Below are 27,187 nucleotides of genomic sequence, written 5' to 3'. Positions count from 1 at the left end.
TCCATTCCTTGAACTTAGCCACTCTGCTCAAATTAGAAAGTCCAAAACTAGTCAACATAGAGATGCCATAGGAGAACCCTCAAATACTTTGGCCTGGAGGATAGGCTAGCCAAGACCCATTTGATAACCAGTACCAGTATGCAGACACTGGAGAGAAATGCCTCCAAATGACTCTGGCCCCCAGTTATTGAGCCAGCCCAGAACTGGTTTCTTCCAGCCAAGGTTGCCACATCAGAGATCAGAGATCAACCCTCCCTATTTGGCCCAGTTTGAATTCTTAACCCACCGAATCTTTGATCATAATATATTGTTGTTTTGTACCAGTGAATTTTGGCAGCAAGAGTAACTGGTACTAAGACTAAGTAACTTAAATGCTAAGAGTACTATGAAAGAAAAATGTTTCCTGGAATGGAGGTTGTATGGTGGCAAATTAAAAGGCTGCTGACATAGATGACAGGAAGGAGAAGGAAAGGAAGATAGAGAATGAATCAGGAAGCTTTAAGATACTTTTACTTTTTCTAGTATCATATTCTATTGCCTTAGTATTAACTAATTTTTGCTCTTTTTTCCAACATCTTAGGTGCTACTGGTAGAAACTGAAGCAAGGTGTGAATTAACATAAAGTTCATGTCTGCTTAGTGGGGAAATATTCTTTAATAGATATTATATATATATTTTGAGAACTCCAAGCTCATAGTAAAATTGAGGAGAAAGTGCAGAGTTCCTATGTGTCTTGTCTCTACAGATGTGTTATTTCCCATATTATCAACACCCTACACCAGAATTGTACATTTGTTATAATCCATAAATATATATTCACACACCATCTTCATCCAAAGTATAGAGTATATGTTAAGTGTTTAATATTCTATGGGCTCACTCTCAGTGCTTTATAGTCTATGGGTCTGATGAATGTATAATCACACATGTCCTCCATAACAGCATCATACAGAATAGTAACAGTGTAATCTATAAAGGGGAGGTTACATGTCCATGTCCCCTGCTCCACCTAGTGAATGGTGGAGCTGAGCACCAGGGGGAGCTTTAAAGGACTTGGGAATGAAGACCTAGGGAGAAAAGTTGGAGAAGGCACATGGAATAAAGAGACATGCAAAGAAGAAGCTAGGCTTTCTTCTTGGCTCTGAATTTACAGCAGGGGCTAGGGGTACATGGATGAAGATATGTGGAATAGATGTAAGTGAGGGACCCATGGGGAGGCTGCCAATGACAACCTTTCTGGTGACATACACATTTCATTTTGCTCCTTTCTTCCAGACTTGCCTGGTTCCTTCCCCTTTCCTATGGTTCACAGTCAGAAGGTGACTTAGACATGTGACAAGATTTTGGGCCCAGTGGCCTTGCTTTGGGCCAACCTTGTTTGGCTGGGCATTTACCCATGAGGGGTTAGGTAGCTTTGGGTGTTGGATTGGAAAACTATATCCTCTCTTCTTCTCTTTATCTATGCAGAATCATTCTCTTAAAGTTTTTACATAATAAAAACATGCTTTGTCTTTATACAGTAGATGGTAGAACACATTTAGAGTTTGCAAGTTTTGGGGTTCTGGGGTACCACTCACACTTACAGTTTCACTGACTTAAAAATACCATCTCTTCTTGCCTAGTTATTCCTCCTCTCTACTAACTTCTAAAAACCACTGATAATTTTACTGTCTCCAGAGTTGCATTTTCCAGAAAGTCATCTCATACTGTTAGAACTATAGAGTAGGTTCTTCTCCCCAATCTCACACCTTCCATCTCTCCACTTTCCCCCTCCTTCCTTTCCTCACTCTTTTTTTCTTTCCACAAATCTTTTAAGTTCTGTATTGTCCCCATGTAAATTCATCATAAATGTTTTGCTTATATATCGACACACTCATTGTTGCAGTTCTTCATGAAGAATCACAATTAAATAAAGAAGTAAATAAAGAAAGTTGCTTAAGGATGTATTCACACTTAACATCATTGGGGAGAGTTTTTTAGCCCTTCTTTCTTACACATTTGGTTGACACAATGAATGAGTGGCTATTTCCCTTTAAAAAAATCAGCAAGCTGGCCCTCCCTGGTGGCGCAGCGGGTTAAAGCACAGCACTGAGAATCTAAGGCCGCTTCCGCATGAGTTCGATTCCCGCCTGCCTCGGAGGCGAACACATGGCGGGGCAGACCTCTCCTGACCCGCCCGCTGCTCCCCTCAGCAGTGTACTTCATCGATCTGCCTGTTCTGCCCCCCACTTTGTCTCTGGTGAAGTCTCTCACCACCCCTGAACCTCTGGCCTGCACCCCAGTTCTGTATGCACAAATAAATAAATCTTTAATAAAAAAAAAATCAGCAAGCTACCTTATATTCTTTATTTCTAATATACTTGGTACATGTATATATATATAATATATATATATATAGTTATTTCATATTTTTCTAAGGTACAATGAGGTGACTTGGATTGCTTTCTTTATCTAAACTAACTGAGATGACATATTACTTATTTTTGGGTCAGAATAAAAGCACAAAATTCTGTGTTTAAAACCTAGGGTATAAAATCTACTGGTTGTAAGCTTTGGTTATGCCACTTACTTAATTTGTAAGTTGGATAAGCATTACACTTCTATGCTTCACCACTATCCTTTACCTACCCTCACAAAATAGATGAGGGGTAAAGTGAGGCAATTTCGGCATATCTATACAGATAATTTTAGTGGAAAGAACTTTTTAAAAATGTGACTTAACTTGCTTAAATGAAATCCATTCTCTCACAAAATGTCTAGAAGAACAATGTTTCCAGAATTAGTTAACTTGTCTACTCCATTACATTATCAGTGACATAGCTTGTTTCCAAATTTTTACTTGACTATTTTCAGCATGATAGTTTGAAACATGATCTGCTCCCTTCAAGGTCTCAAAATGACTGAAGGAATTCCAAGCATCAGATAATGATTTAACCATGTACCAAAGCTACACAGCCTTTTCTGACTGACTTCTTTCACTTATTAATATGCACATCAAGTTCCTCCACATTATTTTATGTTATGACACTCCATTTTTTTTTAAGTGTGGGAAATCATTTTTATCTGAGGTTAAATTACCTTTCTTGTCAAAAGTAGAGGAACGTAGTGAAAAGAATAGAGGCTTGAATGTTGGAAGGCCCGAGGTTTAAATACTCTGACCATTTGCCAGTTATGTGACCTTAAACAAATCATTTAACATCTCTTAAAACAGGAATTAAAACTCTTCATATACAATTTGTGTGAAGATAAAATAGGGGCCCTAAAATAAGTAAAAGTCCCTGAAGAAGTTCAGGATTATCTTTATAATGCTTCTCTGCCATGTAGCATGGGAGAAATAAAAAGAGAAAGTTATGAATTTGGGACAACAATGGAAACTTATCTAATATTTCACATAAAGTGAAACAAAAGAGAACTTATTTTCTGAATTGCTCACATTCGTACATCAGTTAATATACACAGCTGGAAAAGTTATATAGTAAAGGAATAATGACAATCTTTAAAGTTGGCATTTTGATAAACTATTGTCTCTGACTGAGATTTGTTGCACAGCAACCCTAAATCCCCATCCACCTGTGTATACTCTTGTCAACAAAGACACTTAATTGAGGACTAGTTTCCTGTGACATATTGACAGTGTTAAACTTTTCTTGTTCTTTAGATGTCCCTCTTTGCTAATTGTTCTCCATGACCTTCCTTCTACCTTTTCTAGAAAATGTATCCCTGTATTTTCTTCCTCTCTCTAATCTAATATTGTAGGGATATTCTGATCTGAATAATAAGTGAAGCAAAAACCACCAGGCTGGATTTGACAGTGATGAGAGGTCTTGGTTTCCTGTAATGTATCTTTCAGAGATGATAGGTGAGCATCCTTCAAGGTTTAGTTCAATTCCTTTTTATCTGATAACTTGTGCAAATAAGCATTTAAGCAGCCCTTTCTTGGGAAACACATTTATATTCTCAATCCCATCTTGTATAATACTGACAAAAGCGATGTTTTTCAAGTAAGGAGAGATGTTTTCTTTATATCCACTTGGCATATTGTCTATGTTATTTCCATACTTATCAGAAAATGTGGAAGGCAGAGGAGTGACTGAGGCCTGTTCAGAATTAAAAGAAGGTGAAAGGATGGATAACAATGGATGTGAGATAAAAGAAAAAGACAAAACATTGGAGATGCCTATGGGTGGGGTGGGGGGAGGAAAAGACAAGATTAAAATTTGATTCTTAAAAATTTCTTTGGATGGGAGAATGTTGCCAAAAGTACAAAAAGGAATGTCAGCAGGGGGGTTTGTATTTGGCTTCTTTTTGGAAATAACATTTGAGTTACACACATATGTGCAAAGGTCAGAAAATACTTGGGAAGAGGAAATGCATCTTAGTTGGTGTAAGGAAAGCTGGGAGCTTGCTGAACATCTTGATAGGTGGTAGGAAAAACGTTTTCTTTCTGGTCATTTAATCGAATCCTAAATGGAAATATGCAACTGGGAAGAAAGTGACAATATAAAATTTTCCCTTGCTTAATCTTTGCTTCTTTGCAGAAATTAGCCTTTGGACCTCTGAAGACAACTCAGGAATGTTACCATTTTCTTTGCCATCATTACGGCATTATCTCTTTGCCTCAGTTTTCCTATCAACAACACAGGTATGTTTGCATCTACTGACCTATGGAGACATAGTTATTTTAAATTAGTCAAGTACCATATCTATTTAATCACTATGATTTAATGACATTAATAACAGTGGGATTTAGAACTTAGTAGGTAAGAGAAAATTTCTTTTTGAATAAACAATCTTTGCTAAAATATATTCCCTATTGTGAGCTTTGCTTTTATTCAAACCTTTTAATCATGAATACAGAGTTCAGCAAAACTAAAACTGCCTTTTTAAATACATGTTGGCAGTGAGGTATTGTAATACAAAATTGTACCTTGATTTATAATGACAAGGCTAATAGTCAACAGACTTTCTTTTAGAGACAGAGCTGGAAAAAACCATCAGAAGAAATTTTAAAAGGTGATTTATAGAAAGCTAAGCCTAAATATTTAGAAGAATTCATTGAAAGACATTAAAGAATCTGAGTGGGCCTATGAAAACAGAGTATATATTTATTATGTCAGTGGGCAAGAATTCCAAAGGGATTTATCTCTAGTTGTATAAAAGGAAATTAGAGGACCCTCCCTGGTGATGCAGTGGGTTAAAACACAGCACTAACAAGTGCTTCAGTGTGAGTTCGATCTCCCACCAGGGAGCTGACCCACATGGTGCCCGCCCACTGCTCCCCTCAATAGTGTATTTCGTCAGTCGGCCTGTTCTGCTCCCCACTCTGTCTCTGCTGAATCCTCTCACTGCCTCTGCACATCTGGCCTGTACCCCTTTTTTTTAAAAAAAGGAAATTAGAGCATAACTGACCATAGGCTAAATTCAAAAGAACCCCCTTTCTCCCACAAAGGCTTCCTTTGCAGTCGTGATTCAGCTGAGGGTCTGAGCTGGAGCAATTAGGTCTGTTCTGAACGTTGTGTGTGTGTTTTCTGATTAGGAAAACACTGTAGGGGTATTTTGTCTCCTGTTGCCTGAAAGGTCACTAAGGTGTTAATGCTAGAGGCTTCTGGCAGCTGACATGCCTAGAATGAAATAAAACTTATCAGCTAAATTACTGCAGAGGCTTCCCTTGCTAAGCCTTGTTCAGCACAAACATTTTCTCATAGATGCTCTATGTTTTTCTCTTAGTTATCTCAGAAACCCATCTGTAATATTTTTTCATTTGATAACACATTTACATATGCTAAAATAAGAATGTGAATAGTAATCACTTCAATGGTATCAAAAGAAATGAGCTAATTCTTTGTTAGAAATGGTTTGAGCAACCACTTTACACTTTTGGTCCGAAAAAACTTAAAAAATGAAATATGCATGCCACTTGATAAATAACTTTGTTTTTTTCCTCTTTCAAGGGTTTTCCAGGTGGGCCACCTTGAAGGAGGAAATAAAGGGGTAGATGGAATGAGTACTGATGAGCATGGTAAGAATTGAGGGCAGGACCTCGTAAAGCTGGACTCAGAAGACTATGTGTTGACATATCTCTAATATTTTCTATAGATGAAGCAGCATGTTGAAGATGATAAAATAACTAACAAACACCACCTTAAAGATGCTTTTAATCCATCTGGATGGGTTAGATTCACCTGTCTTTGTTTTGAACTCCTCTGTTAGTTTTTTTTCAATTATATATGCCATGACTTTCAGCTGAAATCAGACAGCCCATTACAAGCTGTAGGTGGGTTAGACATGTCTTCCTAGCTAACACCCACCAGATTTTAATATGCACAACCTATAAATGCAGCGGTTTTAATTAGATTGTGAGACATCAATACACACATATTTAGGGAAATAAGAAAATTAAGCATTTATGTTATAATCACTCATATATATTTCACCTTGTGACTTTCCCTAACATTTAACAGTCTTTTTGCAGCCTACAGAAAGGAAAATCATTAGCTCCTAAAGTTAAATGAATCATTTTTTTGTCTTTTCAGTCATTTTTAAAAAACTTTACAGTTTGTGTTCAGAAATCAATTCAATAACACAAGAAGTTATCCTTTATTAAGAGTAATGCAGAAATACAAAATGTGATCCAAAATAGATGCATAGAGTTCAGTATGAAACAAAAGAGGATGTCCATTCATTTGCACAGTACTTTGAAATTTGTTGTATAAGGTTTTTAAAGTGACATAGTAGTTTCAGGAGAGAGAAATGTCCAGTGGTTACGCTAACATTTTTATTGATATTTGGGAACGTTGGAACTAGATTTGCTATACTGAGTTCATTAAAAACCCTTAAGAGGCCCTCCCTGGTGGTGCAGCGGTTCAAGCTAAAGCCACTTCAGCATGAGTTCAAGCCCTGCCCTGGAGGTGATCACATGGTGCTGCAGACCTCTCCTGACCCGCCTGCTGCTCCCCTCAGCAGTGTACTCCATCAGTCGGCCTGTTCTGCTCCCCACTCTGTCTCTGGTGAATCCTCTCACCACACCTGCACCTCTGGCCTGTACCCCAGCTCTGTATGCACAAATAAATAAATCTTAAAAAAAAAAACAACCCTTAAGATTATTCCTGGTGAATTATGGTGTACATTTGCTCAATATGGATTGAAAAAGTAATTCTTTTTCAAAAAGGTATACACATTTCTGCTAAATTCTACATGCCCCTCTGATTCACACTTTAAGCTTCAGCTGAAATCACCATACCCTTTACTCTCCCTCTCTCAAGTCTCATCTCATCCGACTTTAGCCTCTTTCCTCTTGTGAACTGTGTGCTAGACTGTGAACACCGTGCAGACAAAGACCATTTATTCACTTCTCTACCTCCTGTCCAGTGACTAACACACAGAAGAAGTAACCAGTCAATATGTGTCCTCTACTACCTCGGTGAAAGGGAGACCTATGTTCTGCCCCCATGTGCTTCTATATGGCTGCTTGACTTGAAGCAAGTCAACTCAAGTGCTCCTTCCCTTTGCTTGAGGAGGTGACTGCTCTTGTTCCTCATAACTCTGTGATTCTGCACAATTTGCCTATTATGGGACTTGTTTACACCCCAAGGTTAGCAATAAAATACTTAAAACGGGCAAATCTGTAAAGGTATTGTGAATGAGAAGAATTTGTGCAAAGGAGTTATCTCCCTCTGGTTGTTCCGATGATCATGCATTGGTTTTACTGAGCAAATTTCCAGGGAGAGAAGCTGCCGAACATGTGTGACTTCACAGAGGTGTGTGTCTTGAGATATCCATAGACATATATCCATCCAGGAAGGTCTCATTTAACATTTTGATAGATTCTTGGAAATTGAAACTTTAAGTTAAACAAGGTATATGACAAAACCAGTTTCTCAAATAATGTCATTTTGTTTAGCATCAGCGGGATACTTCTCCCTCATCAATGCTTTAACAAAACCACTTTGAACGCATCTGGAACCTGAGGCGAGCCGGTTTCCAATTGGAAAGCAGAGTGAAGACAAAGGTGGGGCTTGTGAGAAGGAAACGCGATTGGCTGGTTTGGAGCCCACGGAAATACTGTTGGCCACTCAGCGTCCTTCTGTGATGAGGCTGTGCTGGGTGGAGGGGTTGGGGGTGTAACTGTTTTCTTCCCAGCTCTGCTCTTGGGAATTCCTTTAACATCAACTTCATTAGTTACAAAGGCAGCAATCCATATCCAATTTTCTTTTTGTGTCAGGTTGTTCATGTATAAACTAGGCTCCTTTGTTGGAAACATTTGCAATCAATCCTATAAACAAACAAACAAACCCCCCCCCCGAAAAATCTTGCACTCCCGCCCAGCCCAGCCAAGTCTGCTGACTCTGAGGCCTGACCACCCTCCATTATCCACAAAAATGAATGGAAATTCCCACCTTGGGCCTAACCTAATTTTCAAGTGATAATAGGCATGGATTCCCAGAAGCACTTGATGCCTCTTGATAGTAACATCCTAATTTCCTTTCCTGGTAAATGTTTTAAATAAGATTTTAGCACCAAAGGAAATTAACCTTTAAATTAATTGTAATTATAAAATGCCATCACTGATTTTTGTCTTCAGCCTAATTACTTTCTATTATTTAAACAAACCTCACCTCCTGTGAGCTTTAAGTTTGTTTCTCTTTCACTCCCTGCCACACAATGCCAGTTAATCCTCGCGGAGGCCTCCCGGTGTCTCTGCTGTGGTGCAGCCTCATTTAAATGTCACACTGGCATGGAGGTGGCACCATGCTTGCTTATTTACAAGACACTCTTTCAGCAGCTACGACATGTAAGGCAACTCGGCTCAGATGTTTTCGTTCCGCATACCTGGTGGCCATCCTTAGAGATGCAGTGTTTTTCAGTTCTCCTGCTGTTAAGAAGGAGATAGCTTAGTCCAGCCATCTGTTTCTATTAGATTCCTCTTCAACAACTAACGCGCAACTGGACTTAATGAAGTGGGCACCGGCCAACATCATTTATCAAAAGACTAACTTTGAATGTGCTTTTTTCTCAACATGCCTCTGCTTTGGAGGACTTTTAGAATTCTGTTTCCCATGCCAGTTCTTTGTCTTCTTCTCTTTTGTTCATTCGAATGGAATTAAAGGATCTCAGAAATTTTATTTGTGAGCATGTATACCTATATTCTGGTGCTAAAAGCATCCTGTTTTTTTTTTTTTTCTGCCACTTGGTTGCTTTCTTTTTCATGTCATTATCAATGAAAGAATAGAGAGAGACGCTGGAGCAAATACAGACCATCCATTACAGGTGGACCTGGTGCCTGAAAAACTAGAAGAAGCAGAATAATCAAATCGGAAGATATTTTTCTTTTAATGATATATGTAAACGTCACCACTTCTTCCATTTATATGCTCTGGATTCCTTTTAAGGTTGATTAATACAAATGAATATTCTTTATCCACTGGATAACTTCAGTTTACCCAGTTAAAAATGTGCCTGCATTAAACACCTCCTTTGTGACATCTAATTCAAAGGTCTTCCTTTTCAGGTCTCTGCAATGAGTCTTCAGAAACAAAGTCTTGATTATTTCCAATCAATAGAGGATAGAGAGTGAGTCGATTTCTTTCCTCTATATTTTCAACTCAGGAATTTAAATTTATTTAAGATGGTCATAGTGTGTGTGTGTCTGTATATGTGTGCATGAAAAACCATCTAGCATAATGACATTGTTAAAAAAAAAGTAGAAAATAAGAAGTACTGAAATATTTTTGAGGACTCAGACTTTGACTCTAATATCCGAATTTAAAAATAAAACTTACAGCTTTTCTGTTTAGTGACCACAAGAGGGAGCAATTTCACAGCAGGCTGAAAAAAGACCAGAGATAGCTAAAACGATGTATGAAATGTCTGTCTCACCGTTAGGAAATGCAGTTGTTATTGATATGAGCTTGCATGTGATTAACAGGAGGCACATGTACATGTAGGAATTTAGTTTAATGTTGATTTTATGTTGAGACATTTATTTTTACATGTGGGTATATGGTGTATGTCCTTTTCCCCCTTTATTCCATTTGTTTATAAATGCAAAAAAAGTGCTCTATTCTAGTCAGTTATTCATTTACTTAAAGTAAACTGGAATCTCAGGAAGTGTCACATTTACTTACAAACTTCTATATACTTTAAGAAATGTTTGTGGAGCGCTGATTGCTTAATTCATTTTCTAGCCAGATACTTACTGAGTTCTTCCCCAGGCCTGGGACATGCTAGTTGCCCAGGGCACAGCAGTAACCACTGCCGGTGCGGTCCTAATAGTGTCTCATCCCAAGGGAGTCAATATGTGCTTATTGGTGTCAGAAGTTCATGAATGAGCTCAGTGACCTTGGGCAAGTCATTTAATCTTTATGGGTCTATAAAATTAAAGCCTAGAAATAGAGCATAGGCAGTGGTTTTCCATCATTAAAACCTTGCACCATTCTTAGTTCTAAAGTAGTCTTCAGCAGAATCAAAAGTTGTAAAATTAAGTAAGTGCAGCACTCCCTTTGGGGGTGTGGGGAATGAGAAGTGGGCACCTTCATCTTGGCCCTACTATGAATCAGCTAGGAATAGCTGGAAATGAGTAGCTTTCAAAGTCTGATGCTCCTGGTTCAATAATAATCAACTCTGTTCAGAGATGGGGTATGAAACAACAAGTTTTGGGGTTGGGGCAGGCTGGCAGATTATTTCAGTCACCTTCAAAATCACAAAGCAAATGCTATAAAGAGACGATAAAGCAAAAATGTATTAACATTACTCTTTCATTTGACTGCTCAGAAATAAGACTTGAAAAGGAAAATAGACTTATTATTCTCATAATTCTACCTGTCAACCTAGCACCCAGAATGTGCCACCATTTCTGAATTGCTAATTGCTCAGCCCTTAGGCTACATTTGATTTATAAACGATAAGAGAGAATTCTCATGTTTCAAAACAGGATATGTACTATGATTCTAAGAACCAGATAGAAAGAATGATGGCTGGTTGGCTGGATCGATAGGCGGATAGATAAATGGATGGGTGGATGGAAGGATGGGTGGGTGGAGAGATGGTAGAGGGAGGAAGACCGGAAGACAGGACACACAATATGTTGAAATATTAGCTGAGAACCAGGATTTAGAATTGTGAATTCACTCTAACTAACTTCATTTTGTTATCATTTCCTACCCATTCTACAGTAAACTTAATATTTCTTTATAAACAGGGAGAAACAAAAATTTTGGAAAGGGTAACCATGCTCACACCTCTCCTGTCACAGTAGGTGCTCAGACAATTGCAGCCAAACTCAATGATCCTGAAAGACTGGAAAAAATGATCAAAACATACAGGATGGAGTTCAATACGCAGAAGTGTAGGCCAGCAGGCTTTAGAAGAAAAATCAAACAGAAGTAACAGAAAATTATTAGCCTCGGAGAAGTGAATAATTTCCTATGATTTGCTTTTCAAATGAAAGATTCTATAAATTGATCCTGACTTTTATCCCAAGGCCAGTTAATTTTGGAAAACCCAGCATAGGTTTTTATCTGTTTGGGTGCATTCAGTGGGAACTTGCATGTGTGTAACTACATGTTTAAATATCTAGACTTCATTTTTAGTATTTTTTCCCCAAAATAAGTCCCCCTAAGATATTTAATTTTTAAAAAGACATTCCATATCTTTCCCCAGCTGGCTTGAATATTTAATAACATTTGCAAATACAGTGACTATTCTTTTAGAAAAAAATATAGAGCCTACTTAGAAAATGGACCCGTTTTCCTAGAGGACTGATGTTTAGATTTGGTTCAACTATAAGCAAAAGGTTGATAAGAAAGCATAATAGAAATTGAGAAATCACATGACGATCTGTTTTCTAGTAGGGATTAGGGAAAACTTCCACCACTGCATGTCTTCCTTTAATTGTCACATCGAGCAATGCAAATGAAGCAGAGAGATTAGCTCTTAGTTCTCTGTCTGTAAATGGACATCTGACTGCGTTGTGGTAATGCTGAGGATTACATGAGAAGAGCTACGTGTGTAATAAAAGCACTCCAGACCAGGAATCTAGGAATATCGCGTTCTTTCACAAAATAGTGTAAAAGAGAACAAGGAGAGGGAAGAAGAAAAGACTGGAGGTCATAAGGAAAACAGCATGGCTGGCGAGGGATGAGACAGTGTAAAGCTCTGCCTGCAGAGAAGCTCACCAAGGGCGCCTGCTCTCCCTGGGAAAGTCTTTTCTCCGAAGACATCTCACTGCCTTTTCATGAACAAATGTATACAAGTATGTTCTGTTGGTTGCTCCCACTCAAGTGGGGGGTCAAGTGTCAAGGCACACCCTCTGAAGCAGAGTCCCAGCTTTTTTTCAGGTGAGGAGCTACTCATCAGAGAGCAGCTCACCCCACCCACAGCAGGAGCTGGTGCCTGGGGGCAGCCAGCACAGAGCCAGAGACAGGAGCTTTATAGTCCCAGGATTGAACAGGCCTGGGAGCTGCGGCTAGTCCAGCTGTGACCTGGGGAATATTTCCAACATCCAGGAGCTACATGGTGTGTGTGTGTGTGTGTGCGCGTGCATGTGAGTGCACCTTGGTATGGAATGTTATGGAATGAATTGTGTCTCTTTGACAAATTTATATGTTGTAGGCTTAATCTCCAGTGTAGTTTTATTTGGACATAGGGCCTTTAAGAGCAATTGGATGTACTATATACAAATGGTGATTTGTAATGGTGCACACCTGTAATTTTTTGTATCAATAATTAAAAAAAATAAAAGTGAGAATTAAGATTAAGTGAGGTCATGAAGATGGGGCCCTTGTTCAACAGGATTGGCGTCCTAGGAAGATGAAGAGTCATGGGAGTGAGAGAAGGGACATGTAGTGACAGCCATCTGCAAAGGTAAGGAGAGAGGCTCAGAGGCAACCCAACCTGTCAGCATCTTGATCCTGGAATTCTAGCCTCCAGACTGAGAACTGTAGCAACTTCCATTGCTTAAGTCTCTGTAACCTGTGTTTTTAAAAGTTATTATTATTTTTTTTATTGCTTCCCTAGGCAACTCACTGAGTCCTACCCAGGGGTAGGGGTGTGTCTCCTTGTTTGGCAGCTGAGCTGGGAGGATTGGTGTTTTCTCCTGGTAGGCACAGCAGAGGGCAGTGGAACCCTGTGAGTTGGCACAGTTGGCCAGCCTGTCGGGCTGGCTCCCGCTGAGGTAACTAAAGGGTCAGAAATGTATACTTCAAGGTCCCAGCTTTTTCACTGGAGGAGACCCATAACTTTGCAGTACAGTTCTAAGTACTAATCAAACTCAGCTCTATAAAAGTAAACAAATACTGTTTATAAGGTGAAATAAGGGAAATAAAAAAAGCTTTTCAGACCTTTGCTGTGCCTGCGGAAAACTCCCATAGCTGAACTATGATTTATTGCTATTTTGCGGCATCTCTGATCAAGAACTTGAATCCTTTTAATAGCTCTCTGGACACTTCTGCCTCCAAAGATCCCTGGATACACTTGCAGCTGAGAAGTGTAGTATCAAAACTGAGTACATAGCTGGTGAGAGTCACACTGGCCTCAGGTAAACCTTAATCTTCCAGTTGCCATAATTGGCCTTATTTCCACAGTTCATCCTCAGCACAGTTACAGAACCAAAATCTTCAGTGTTCTTCACCAGGCTCTTAGGAGAGGAAACTTAATATGCCAGGGAGGTTGCCAAGCATATGGAGCCATCACCATCTTCCATTCCAATCAGGATGCTTCATGTGAATCCATCACAGGGAAGGTAGATACGGAGATTCCTGTGTGCTGACCAACACGTTCTCTCCCATGCTCTGGGGCTTGCTTTCTGAGAGCAGTTTTATTATTATTATTTTTTTAACTATAACTTGTCAGAATGCTTTTAAATGATAAATCACCAAAGAATTAGAGAGAAATTTCAAACCTTTTTGACTCTTGAACATTGGAAGTCATATGTCCCATGCTGGGTCTGGAGGTGAACATATCGTAAAGTCACCAGGACAAAGATAATTCACTCATAATTGTCTGTTGTGTGTGATGAACAAGTATATGAGAAGTGAAGTATCAAAACAAGTAAATAAGTAAATGAAGCTAAATGGAAGTCACCCAAGGCCACTGGACAGAGAACAGGCCAGCTGCTTACTCATCCCATGAATGACTAAGGAAACCATCCATCTACTTGGATATAAAATTTTAAAAAGTAGTTCATATCTTGCCCATGAGCAAAAAGACTAAAATTAGAAAACATGTCTCTGTGCACTCTGCTTGTTATTTTGATAAATAAAGAAAGATAGGGACCGAGGCTCAAATACATGTGAAGGCAAATGCATTATTTTATGAGTCTTTGGAAAATTTATTAGATGCTTGAAATATCCAAAAGGTATTTGTGACTTCAAATCCCCTGGCATTTACATGGATTTTGTCCAAAAACTTGTTCTAGGCATATTTTCTTTAAAATAAGTCCCTAAAATTCTCATTCTTTGAAATAATAAACCTTCTTAGGGAAAAAGTTTTTGTTGAAGTATTTGGGAAACTTACATTAACCATATTTAAATTTCTGTCACTTTCACAAAATGACCACTGGTATTCCAAGGAAACTCAGTCTCACCCATAATGTCTGAGGATTTAGATGGCCTCACAGCACATCTTCTGACAGTTCTAGTGAACTCGAATTTCACAGGATGCCATGTGCAAGCTGAATGAGCCAATCCCATGCCCTTGCCATGACTATTGCTTTCAATGGAAGCCATAGTTTACCACAGTTCTGCTCTCTCTCAATCTCCACTCCCCCACCCCCAACTTTGGTGCTTCACCTGAGTAGCCTAGATTCTCCCAGGGAATTATGAGAACCGTAAAATCTTTATGGCTTCTCTACTTGATCTTCTGTTACCCTCACCATACTTCACTTAACATAATATTGTTAAAACAAAGTTTGGCTTAGGGACAAAGGGAACATCTTTACTCAGTACTCTCAGAGGTGTTAATATGTACATTCTAAGTTTTGGGTGTCAAACATACTTGTCTTTGGTGTCTTTTTTGAGCTGTATACTTTATGGAATTAGCATTTCTGGGATCCCCTTTGGAACATACTCTTCGAGAGAGATACTGATTATATGTTTGGGAGACTTGGTATGTCAGTATTTTCTGAAGATCAAAATACACTGGCATCACTCTGAAATGAACTCAAACATTATAGTCTAGGGAAAGTTCAACTCCCACATGAAATTTCACCTGGAGACTTTGCTTTCATCTGAATTTAGCAAAATAAATTGGATGGTAATATATGAATGAACTTACATCACCTCACATCTTAAAATCCATGTAGTATCTACATTTACTAAGCTTTGGATAAATATGCTGTGTTTAAGACAAATACTCACTAGATATCTTCTCATATATTCATTAGGTACCTCAAATGCAATTTCTCAGACTGAACCAATTGTTGAATGCCCATCCTTTCAAACCCCATTTTCCTTCTATTCTTTCACTCATTCTAGAAACCTAGAAATCTACCATCTATTTCTTGTCCTTATGTAGTATCCATCTATAGCCCATTAATCATTCCATTCATTAATTCGTACACACACACACACACACACACACACACACATACACACCCTCTCCATCTCCAATACCATTCTAAATCCTTCCCTTCTATCCTATCTCAGTCATTTTCATGATGTCCTCACTAGTCTTCCATTCTCTAAGCTTTCCCTCCCCTGTACCAATACCATTTTTGATGAAGCCATTCTTTTATTAATTGCCTGACAACTCATTAGCCATCGTGCTTTACAAAATGAAGTTCAAACTCTTTACTCTGTCATAACCATTTTACTACTTTTTTCATTCATGCTCTTCAATCTTCTCTGAGTGCTGCCTCAGGCACAATGAAATCAGGCGCTATTAATCTAGTGGCTTGTCCCCAGCCAGTCAGGCTGTGCTACGCTTTGGTGCTTTTTCACCTTTGCCTGGGATCATCTACTTCCACATCAGCTACCCAGCGTATTCATCTTTCAAGATCAAGCTCAAAAGTGTCCTTCGATGTGAAAGCTTTTCCTGATCTCATCTCTTCCCATTATACATTCTGCAGGGTTTATTATACTTATTTGTTAGTTTTTCCCTACTGGATGACAAGCTCCTAGAAGTAAAAGATCATATATTACTCAATTGAAAAACTCCAAAATCTGACACAACACTGGATGCTTTGAGGAGTGTTTTACAGATGCTTATTTAGTGAGAGTGCAACCATTTGCTTTTAGATACTTAATAAGTAATATATATTCCTGATTTTATATCATGTGTTAGCATAATTTAAAAGTGCCTCTTCCAAATTAGTTAACTGATATTCCCTTGTCTTTTTGCATGTGATTAGAAAGTGAGAGTAAAAAAGCAACATATTTCTTTGGATACCTTCTGCAAATAATCCTATAACAGATAAACTGACACTTGCCTTTTCAACTAGCCATCCCTTTTCTCAAAACCCAGTCACTATATATTTGGAAACCATGAAAATGATATCTAATGTTGATTTTTCATCAAAATAAATATTAACAAAGCTGCATGGGCAAGTACTCCTGATAGTACAGAGAGAGAATAGATGTAATTTATTCAGTCCTCCTGTTAAGATACTTAGGTGGCGAGGGAAAAGAAAGATCTTCTACCTGCCATTACTAGAAGAGCAGAGGATGATGGCACCACTTATAGTTCTCTAGGTACAAGGGTACCACCTAGTCACCATTCAATCATGCAGTAAAATTCAATACTGAGAGCCTTCCCTGGTGGCACAACAGGACACACCACTGCAGGCTGGCTGCAGCCACTTCAGTGAGAGTTCGATCCCCGCCCTGAAGTGATCTATAAGGCCTGGCAGACCTCTCCTGAGCCGCCTGCTGCTCCCCTCAGCAGTGTACTTGCTTGATCTGTCTGGTGAAGCTTCTCACCACCCCTGCACCTCTGGCTTGTACCTCAATTCTGTATGAATAAATGAATTAATTAAAATAAAAATCAATGCTGAGACTGACACAGAATGTTAGGCATTTGTATCCATTTGAAGGAACAGAAAGGAAATATGAACATCTGGTTTTTCAAATTTCTTGAATTAATCTCTTTGTCTATTGCAAAGCTATCCCTTTGGCTATTTCAAATAGCCAGATTTGTAGTTCTGGCTCAAACTAACTAGTTACAATAGTCAATAAATATTTTGTAAAAGAAAACAGTCAAGTTAACCAAATTTGACAATCATTTTTGCATTTCTAATCTCTCCTCTGTGTTCTCTGCTGAAACTGTTAAAAGAGGAATAGACTGTAAAAATACCTTTCGATAAAGGAGAAAAAAGTTTTTGAAATGAATGCTTCTCCATTTCTTCAGTATATTGGACACTTTCATGAAAAAATTTAGCCAGATGGTACAAAAGACTTATTCCCTGTTCTAATGATGCGTTGGGGACATTGTCTGAGAAGTAGTAAGGCTAGGCAAGGGCAGAAAAGAAGATGCTTTGAACTTGAAAGAAACAGAATAGAGCTTTAATACTTACAGCTGTCCTCTTCTTCAGTTATACATTTCACAACATAACAGGCATAGATGAACCCTGCCAACTGAAACAAAACAAAGATGCTTTAGACTTAAGGCAAAGGCAACCGTACTGGACCTCACTGGGGAGTGGTTTTTCAGACAGGTAGTTTACACCAGATTCAGTGTTCCCCAAAGATTCACTGGACTGGAGTTACACTACAGTGTGGATTCCTGATTCGAGCCATGTCTGCTTTGAAAAGAAAATAGACTACTCTTTTTACTCCGACCTGCTTTTATGTGTAAGATTTGTTAATTGCTAGGCAATTTAAAATGTTATTTTTGGGACAGGAAAAAAAATTATAGCTGTTCATTAATGGATTAACATTTGCATTTATGCCAATCAACTTCTGGCTTACTTTTCAGTAGCCTAAGCTTCTAAAATTGGACTGTCAATATCAGAAAAATATTTTGGAGGGAAAATATTCTGAGGTTTTGTTGCATGACTATTTTGTAAGTCAGAAAATCCCTAGACTGATAACACAAACTCATGCTCAGCAAGCATAATTACAATGACACTGAAGAGAAGTAAGGGGATCACACCAGTAAGCCAAGGTGTCACAGTGTGTTGTATTGGTATTATATGCATGACATCATCCATTCTGACGCAAATTCTGTTGCCAAGGAAATCTTGCCAAGGAAATCGTTTCATTGAAAGTATATGTAAAGAGGGATATGTAAAAGCATATGCAAAGTCCCTTCCTAAATATCCCCCAAATTGTGTGATTTTGTATTCCATTATATTTATTTCATTAAATTAATGAGCAACTGTGGAAGAGAGTACATACAATTCCTGTTAAGAGGGAACTGTTTTTTCCCTAAATATAATTCAGTTTGGGAAAACCCTTACAGGTATGTCCTTAGGAGAGTGATGAAGATTATTCACAACATTTCTGACAGGCACTCATTTGGCAGAGTACTGACCCTACACAATATTTGGTGTGGAGAAGGGAACATTCTAGAAGGCTTCAGTCTTCAGCCAGGAAGCTAAAGCACAAGGCAAAAGGGAGCAGCTGTGATAAGCCTAATGAAATTGTTTTTGTTAGCTGACAGTTATATTTCTAGAAGATGTGAATGGAACATTTTAAATCAGAGAGTACCCTGATAGGTATCTAATGAGCATGCAACTATTTGGAGACAAAAGCAGTCTAAAAAAAAGGCACTTGAAAAAATCTCTAATTCAGGATTGAGAGGAAAAGCATGTTCTGGCAGATTCTACAATAGTTGTCGCCCACGGAGAAGTGACATGCCACAAAATAGTAGTTAACCTAGTACAGCATCAGTGCCCACACTCAGGAGAGGAATGGGTGGGGAAGACCTGCACAAATATTCTGCAAGGGCCTTTGCTTCAGATCTTGGATGAGAGGAAATATGTTCTCCCAGTCCAATGTGAATATAGTTGGATGCAGTTTCCAAACCAGAGCTCACACTAGAGAGACAAATAAGAGCAACACTAAGGCCATATCAGCAGAGTAGGTTTTCTTTTTCATATTACTTTTAAAAAATAATCAAATTGCCATTGCTATCTTTAAATTACATATTTTTGGGGCAATAAAATCCTTATTTTTATCCTGTCAAAACCATCAGGTTATGGGAATTATTCTTACAGTAGATACTATTGTACTGTACCAGTCTGATTTTGGTTAGGTTAAGGGGCTTACGGTGTGGTAAGTTCACTTGTAACAGGGTGGTCCCCAGAAAAAGTGGAAGTTACAGGTTCCCAGCCCCACCCAAGGAAGGTGAAAGGCCACCCCAGCCCCCAGAGTGATAAAAGGATCCAGTGGTATCAAGATGAGTGGGCTTCAGGATGAATTGCCCCAGATTGCTGCTCCCTTCCCCTAGGTAGTTGCTCTGATAAGGATCAAAGACCCTAAACAAAAGGCTACTGCTGACCAAAAGGACAGCAAGACTCACTGGCACCTTTCCACTACCTCCCCAGGGTCCACAGTACCGGGCATATAAAAGACCCCTAGCCTGTAAACTGGGCGACTTCCTGGACCCCCCTGCCCCCCTGGGAGCACAATAAAACCTTCCTCTCTCTTATTTCTGTCTCCTTGCCTTATTCTATTAGAGGAACTTTACAGAGGGGTGTTGCTGAGCAGGGAGTAGGAGAGAGGACTTAGCTGAGAAAAAGAAGAAAGAAAAAAGGAGATCAAGAAGGAGATCTGGAGGAGGCATATAGAACAGAAAGATATGTGAAAAAGCCATGCTTATTTCTTGCCCTTGACCTTGTGCCAGGCACTTGGGGACATGAAAGGAGATATTTGAAACACGTGGGTGAGAGACCTGTGGGGAGATTAACCAGGGCAGCTTTTAGCTTGAATTTGATATTGGTCTTTTCCTTGCAGACTTGTCTGGTACCTCTGTCCCTTCCTATGATACCCTCTAGAGGTGACTTCGACTTGTGGCAAGCTATGTGGCAAAGACTTGTGGTCTTGCTTTGGGCCAACCCTGTTTGGCTGGACATTTGGGGATGGTAACTTGGTGTTTTGTGTGAGAAGTATTTTATCTTTCTTCCCTTCTCTTTTTTTTTTTTTTATGGCACACTAATTACATTAAAGTTCCCATTAAAGGTCTTATGAACTAGAATATGTTTGTCTTGATGTGTCAGATGATGGAATCCACTTAGAGTGGATAGGGTAAGGGGTACCCCCAGACCACCAAACCTGCCCAAAACACACTGGGCACTTGCCAAATAGCTCTTCCCCTTTCTCCACATAAATCTTTTATCACCTATGGCTATTGTTATAGATTTATCAATAGTTTATTATATATTTGAATTATTTTAAAAACATTTTTCTTATTACAGACCTTTTGATTCTTACTCATCACTTTATTATTTTGAAACAAAAATCTAGGTAAAGAGTGTTGATAAATTCTGAGACTGAGGCCCCATAAATTTAAGCTTCTCATTAAAGTGTCACTAGATCCTAGGTTATTAACAGTACCACATGAAGCCACACACTGTATTCTGCTTACCAGTGATCTTTTAATTGTATTCGGTTGCATTCTTTAACTATCAGGGGAGTTCCTTTGATGTAAAAGTAAATCCTGCTGCATTTCATTACAAAAGCTTGCTGATTAAGAGAACTTTAGCTTTTAAATTGGTTACCTCTAAATACAAATGGAAATTTGGTTCCCCTAAATTAATCAAGATACATAAACTTCTGCTATCTTCTGAATTTCCCTATATCATGTAAATTTTTAATTTAATTTTCACATACCCTCATAGCAAATTATAAAATTTATGTACCAAAAAGGAATTTCAAATTATTTTAAACAATTCCTAATGTCCCCATTATATGGGGCTCTGCTACTGCTACCTTGTCTATTTTGTTGGGTTGGATAATTCTTTGTGTTTCTGTTATGCATTATAAAATGTTTAACTAATGACATGGTACAATCAGGACAGTTGACAATTGAGACAAGCAAAAATATCTCCAGACATTACTGTAAATACAGCCATAGCCTTAAGGAATCTAGAATCTTACCACAGGGATATGTATTTAATTATAATTTGAAGAGATGTAAGATATGCTTGGGGGGGTGGGAGGGAGGAAACCAAATGTCTACTAAGTGACAAACTGGATGCTTTCAAGTCCTAGCTAATTTATCTTCATGTGTAAGGCAGGGGATACAGTCCTGTGAGTCTCAGGAAACTCCATGGTACTGGACATTAATCTGGCTAAAGCCAACCAAGTTTCTATAAAGTAGAAAATAGCATTTTCTCCACTGGAGATGTGAGGCTGGTTCATCCACACATATTTTGATAGTGGCTGTCTCTACGTCTCTAAGAAAACTCTTCCCAATACATACTTTAGATGAAATAAAGTTTTTATCTTTAACAAAACCTTTAGACTACCAACCCTCTAGTCTATGATATGGAACCCATCATGAAGACGACACAGGCAGCAAGAAATCATGAATTTAAATGGTGGAATAACCTCGTAGAAAAAAGAGCAAAAGAAAGGATTCCAGCTCTTTAATTATGATGGCTTAAAACTCCTGAGATAAGCCTCTACCTTTTAGGGTGCAGCATCCACACCCTGCCTCTGATATTGACTCCCTTATGCTGAATTGTATAAACTTTAATACATTCTTTCTTGATACCTGCAGGATTAGGGTCTCCATTATTTCTATTTCTCAATGAACTCAAGAACTCAAGTCCAGTAACATTTGCCACTTCCCTTTCAAGACTAGGTATATTTTTACAGAGGCAAATGGGCTTATTTTTTTGAGTGTGTTCATCCAGCAAGAGAGATTACAACTGTGTTCAGGGATGAGCTAGTGTTCTGTCTGATAAGGGATTGAGGACCACATACTACAATAATCAAAAGTTGTGAAGGCAGATTAAAGCCATAAATGGAGGGCTTTAGATTATATATCAATAATAAATCTGTTATTTTCTAATCAATACACCAAAGAATACCCCATGCTTTACTGAAAAAGTATAACATTTTTCATGGAATATAAATCCTTCCCTCTTTTTCTGTTATTATTTTTATTATTTTTTTTAAGATTTATTTATTTATGTGTACAGAATTGGGGTACAGGTGAGAGGTGCAGGGGCAGTGAGAGGATTCACCAGAGACAGGGGCAGAACAGGCCTACTGACAAAGTACACTGCTGAGGGGAGCAGGGGGCGGGTCAGAAGAGGTCTGCGGTGCCATGTGGGTCACTTCCGGGGTGGGGATTGAACGCATGCTGAAGTGGCTTTAGCATTTTAGTGCTGTGCTTTAACTTGCTGCACCACCAGGAAGGGCCCCGTTTTTATTTTTTTAACGATTTTTTCTTATGTATGCATACAAGTACTGGGTACAGGCCAGCAGTGGTGGGGGGTGAGAGGATTCACCAGATACAGATTTACCGAAATACACCAGTTTGCTGTACATGTGGGTCACCTCCCTAGCCATAGGTTGATCTTGCACTGCAGTGGTTTAAGATAACTTCACAGTGCTGCACTTTAACCCTGTGCCACCAGGGAGGCCCCCATAAATCCTTCTTAATGAGATACTTAGCCCTCTTTTCAGCCTCATTTTCCACCACTACTCATCTCAGAATTGATGCAGGTAGTAAGTTGTTGGTGTTTGGTATATACATATCAGGTGGTTTTTCTTCTCAGTTCTGTCTAACTTATATTACGCTGCCAATAACCCTGCAAGTGACCTACACCTCTTCTCTTTCCTCCCTTCCCAATGTCATATCTTGGAACAATTATAACTTATTCTTTAAGACTGAAGCCAGGTGTTGTGCTCTCCCCAAACTAGTAGTCAATTCCTGATGTGGATTTAGGTCAGCATCTTGACAGCTGGGAGGGTTTTGAGAGAGAATAACAAAGAACAAAGGAGAGAACATCTTCCAAACAAAACTCAGAAAACCTCTGGGACGATGTGCATTATGTTCAGGGAGGAGTGAGCGATCACAGTGCAGGGAAGGTTGCAGGCAATGCAAGTGGGAGTCATGGTACCTCAAGAAGAGAATTAAAGTGATTTGATTTTGTTCCTTATTTAAGAATGGTTAGAACAATAATGCAAGTTTTTAGTGGTATTATACTAGACAAACATCCAATTATCCATATGTAATAAACCAAAATATTTCAGTTGTTCTAATCTTTGGCATTCAAAGCAGAGTTAAATCTAAATGTTTTTATTTTTATTCATCTTTCACCTTGCAACAACTAATATGATTTGTTTGCTTTTAATTCACCTGATAGGGAATTACATACCATCTTGTTATCATGCTGGCTGAAAGGAAATTCTATTTTCTTTCTATAACTAAATCAGATTAAAATTCTTTTTTATATCTACAAACCAAATTATGAGTCTATGTCCCAGAAATTCACTTAGAAGAAGCTAATAGATAAAAGGAAACCAAAGCCTTTTGGTATGTATTTTAAGAGATTCATTGTAATAATTCAAAAAGAAAATAACTTTAGTGTTTAAAATACTATCTTTTTGGAGTTATTTCCAGGATGTTGCAATAGGCACACTCTTCCTCAACCCTCCCACTAAGTGCAAATAAAAATCTTGTATATTTTATATTTAACAAACTTAGGAAATTGAAAGGTAGAAAGAAAGTAGTTGGACTGATTTGGAAGCTTGGGACCCAACAAAGGAGTTGGGAGTGAGTTCACTAATTTGTTTTGTTTTATATAGACCAGAGTCAGAGCTTAAGAAGCCAGTAGCTCAGAAAGTCAATGCATGAGATAAAGAAGCCTCAGCAAAAGCCTAGTCTCTCTAGCCAAAAGCTGTAAAAGGAACACAAAAATTTTAAATTAATATAATAGTTTATTTTTACATCATGTTGTGCCTTTTCCCATCTCAGTTGTCATCCCCATGGGCTTCCCATCACCAGATCACCTGTGTGCCATCACCATAGTCCAGTGCACTTTCGTCCCCCACCATTTTTGTTTCCATTTCACATTCCACCCCCATAAAATTGTCTCTGGTATATAGTTGTTCATTATTAGTATTATTTCCTCCCCTAGTCCTTTATACTCCTGCTATGAATGAAACCATTGGTTATTTTTCCTTTTCTTTCTGACTTATTTCACTAAGATGATCTTTTCCAGCTCCATCCATGTTGCTGCAAAAGGCATGTGTTAATTTTTTTGGTTGCTGAGTAATATTCCACTGTGCATATTTACCACATCTTTTTAATCCAATCATCTACTTTTGGGTATTTGGGCTGTTTCCATGTCTTTCTGATTATAAATAAAGTGGCAATAAACATGGGAGTGCAGGTGTCTTTTTGAATCAGTGTTTATGTGCCTTTCGGGTAGATACCCTAGGAGGGGGCTGCTGGGGCCAGACAAAATTTTTTTTTTAAAGATTTATTTATCCGTGCATACAGAACTGGGGTACAGGCCAGAGGCTCAAGGGCAGCGAGAGGCTTCACCAGAGACAGAGTGGGGAGCAGAACAAGCAGATCGACTAAGTACACTGCTGAGGGGAGCAGTGGGCGGGTCAGAAAAGATCTGCCACACCATGTGGTCACCTCTGGGGCAGGCGGGAATCGAACTCATGTGGAATTGGCTTTGGCTTCTTAGTGCAGTGCTTTAACTCGCTGAGCCACCAGGGAGGGCTGCCAGACAAAAGTTTTGAGAAAATAATAGTTCTTATTATGGAAACTTGTAGTTCTTCTCTTTAACCATAGCAAGAAATGATGGGTAGCCAAGATTTCACTACTGGTCAGACTAAAAAAATCTATCAGGGAGACTGGACTTTCATTTCCATGGTGAAGAAAAAAGACTTTTTTACCAATCTAAGTAAAGGGCATATAGGATGACCTAGAGTTCTCTCCTCACTGTGCAGTAAGGAAGGACTTCCTAACCTTTCAACTGAGGTGATACCTAGTGGAGAATCAGATTGTGTCAATACCCAGTATGAATGAGACCAATCTTCTTCTCTGACACTGTAAGACAAAGTCACCTGGGGACAATAATAAGGAAGTTATAAACCTCCCAGTTGTGGTAACAGGGACTGCTGAGTGGAGACAAGAACTTCCATTGCCCATTGCCTCTAGCCTCAGAGAAGTCCTCTTTTGCTTGAGTTTTCATGGAGGCTGAGGGTTATATGGACATTCACTCCTTCTTGGCAGAAACAAGTCTCTCCTTCTCCTGCCAAAGTGGCATTAGAGAATTGTAAAAAAGATCTAGAGTCTCATAACAATAATCCACATACCCCTGTTTCAATTTAAAAGTACTCATCACACTATTAAGGAAGAAAATCTCAAACTGAATGCAAAAAAAAAAAAAATCAATGGAAGTTAACACAGATCTGGATGACAGATATATTAGATTTAACTGACAAATATTTTATAGGAGTTATTATAGAACAGTTAACCAGAGGGACACTATACGTAAAGAGGCCTGCAAAAGTGTGGCTTTATCATTTGCAGATGACGTGGTAATATACACATAAAGCCCTAAATATCCCATTAAAAAACTTTAAGAAACAGTACAGTGAAGTGGCAAGTTAAAAAATCAATATAAAAAATTGGCTTTTGGGGGGCCTCCCTGGTGGTGCAAGGTGGTAAGTCACAGCGCCTTGAAGCAATCAGCAGCCACTGCAGCACAAGTTCAATCCCCAGCCAGGGAGCTACACACATGGCCCAGCAGACCTCTCCTGTCTTGCTTGATGCTACTCTCAGCAATATATTTCAGCCAATCCAGCAGTTCTGCTCCCTACTCTGTTTCTAGTGAATCCTCTCACTCCCCTCCTCCTGTGCTTCTGGCTTGGACCCCCAATTTTTGTATGCATAAATAAATAAATTTTTAAAAAATTGGTTCTTTATGGAAATAATGTCTAGAAAAAAAAGAACTCAATAAAACAATACACTTATCATTGCATCAAAAAGAATTAAATAATTAGGAATAAATTTAACAAAGAAGGTAAAGATGTACAATAAAAATTATAGAATAATGTTAAAGTAAATAGAAGACACAAAGAGATGGAAAGACACTCCCCACTCACAGACTGGAAGAATTAACATTGCTAAGATAGTCATCTTACGCAAAGCAATATACAGATTAATTGCAATCCTTATTAAAGTTTCAATAGTATTATTCAAAGAAATAGAATAAACACTAACAAAATGTATATAGAGCTTTAAAGACCCACACAAGTCAAAGAAACTCTGTCAAAAAAGAAGAATATGGTGTCACAGTGCCAGACCTTCAAGTTATACTATAAAACTATAGTGATAAAAGCAGTGTGGTATTGGAATAAAAATACAAGACCAATGGAATAAAATTGAGAGCCCATAAGTAACCCTACATCGATACAAATATACTACATATTTACATTTGTATAGCTACTATGTCAAAGGAGCCAAATACATATCATTTTTCTCTTTAATAAATCATTTTGGGAAAACAGGCCAGCCACATACAAAACAATGAAACTGATACCTCATACCATACATAAAAATTGTGTCAACAAAATTTAAAAACTTGAGTGTAATAACAGAAACCATAAAGTACATAGAAAAAAAGAGACACATCTACCTGCAACATAGGCTTTAGGGATATCTTTGGGACTTGACTCTAACAGCAAGGAAAACAAAGGTAAAAGTAAGCGATGAGACCACATTAAACTAAAGGCTTCTTCACAGCTAAAGAAATTATTGTTAAGATAAAAAGACATCCTTCCTAATGGAAGATAATATTTGCACATAATATATCTGAGAGCCCCTACATAAAAAAAAAAAAGCAAAAACAACAAAAACCACATATCCCAATTAAAAAATAGGCAGAAAATCTAGATACTCCTCCAAAGAAGTCATACAGGTGGCCAAGTGGCACAAGAAAAAATACTTAACCATCACTCATTATTAGAGAAATGCAAGCCAAAACCACAATGCAATATCACTTCATACCCTGAGAACAGCCTATGTCAAAAAGACCAGAAACAAGAAGTCTTAGTGAAGATGTGGAGAAGAAACACTTCTGCATGTTGGTGGAAATGTTGACTGGTCCAGCTTCTATGGAAAACAGTATGGGATTTTCTCAAAATATTAAAAACATAACTCCGCTGTGACCCAGACATTTTACTTCTGGGTATCTCTTTAAAGGATGTAAAAATTACTAATTTAGGGCCCTCCCTGGGGGCGCAGAAGGTTAAAACACAGCACTGAGAATCTAAAG

At 38.5% G+C, this 27,187-nt stretch overlaps 1 protein-coding gene across 3 annotated transcripts in view; it reads right to left on the bottom strand.

The window, feature by feature from the left end:
- NKAIN2 (Na+/K+ transporting ATPase interacting 2) overlaps positions 1 to 27,187 on the bottom strand; it is an 841,972-nt gene that overhangs the window by 7,037 nt on the left and 807,748 nt on the right. For all 3 annotated transcript variants that reach the window (XM_012721331.1, XM_004673826.2, XM_012721341.1), the window contains one exon: positions 17,507 to 17,567. In XM_012721331.1, the coding sequence (XP_012576785.1) occupies positions 17,507 to 17,567 (61 nt within the window). The remainder of the gene's footprint in view (positions 1 to 17,506; positions 17,568 to 27,187) is intronic.

Source organism: Condylura cristata, unplaced genomic scaffold (genome assembly GCF_000260355.1).
Source record: "Condylura cristata isolate star-nosed mole 26May11 unplaced genomic scaffold, ConCri1.0 scaffold00001, whole genome shotgun sequence".
Classification (NCBI taxonomy): Eukaryota; Metazoa; Chordata; class Mammalia; order Eulipotyphla; family Talpidae; genus Condylura; species Condylura cristata.
Note: the sequence above shows the minus strand (reverse complement) of the source record. Positions and strands in the feature narration are given on the sequence as shown.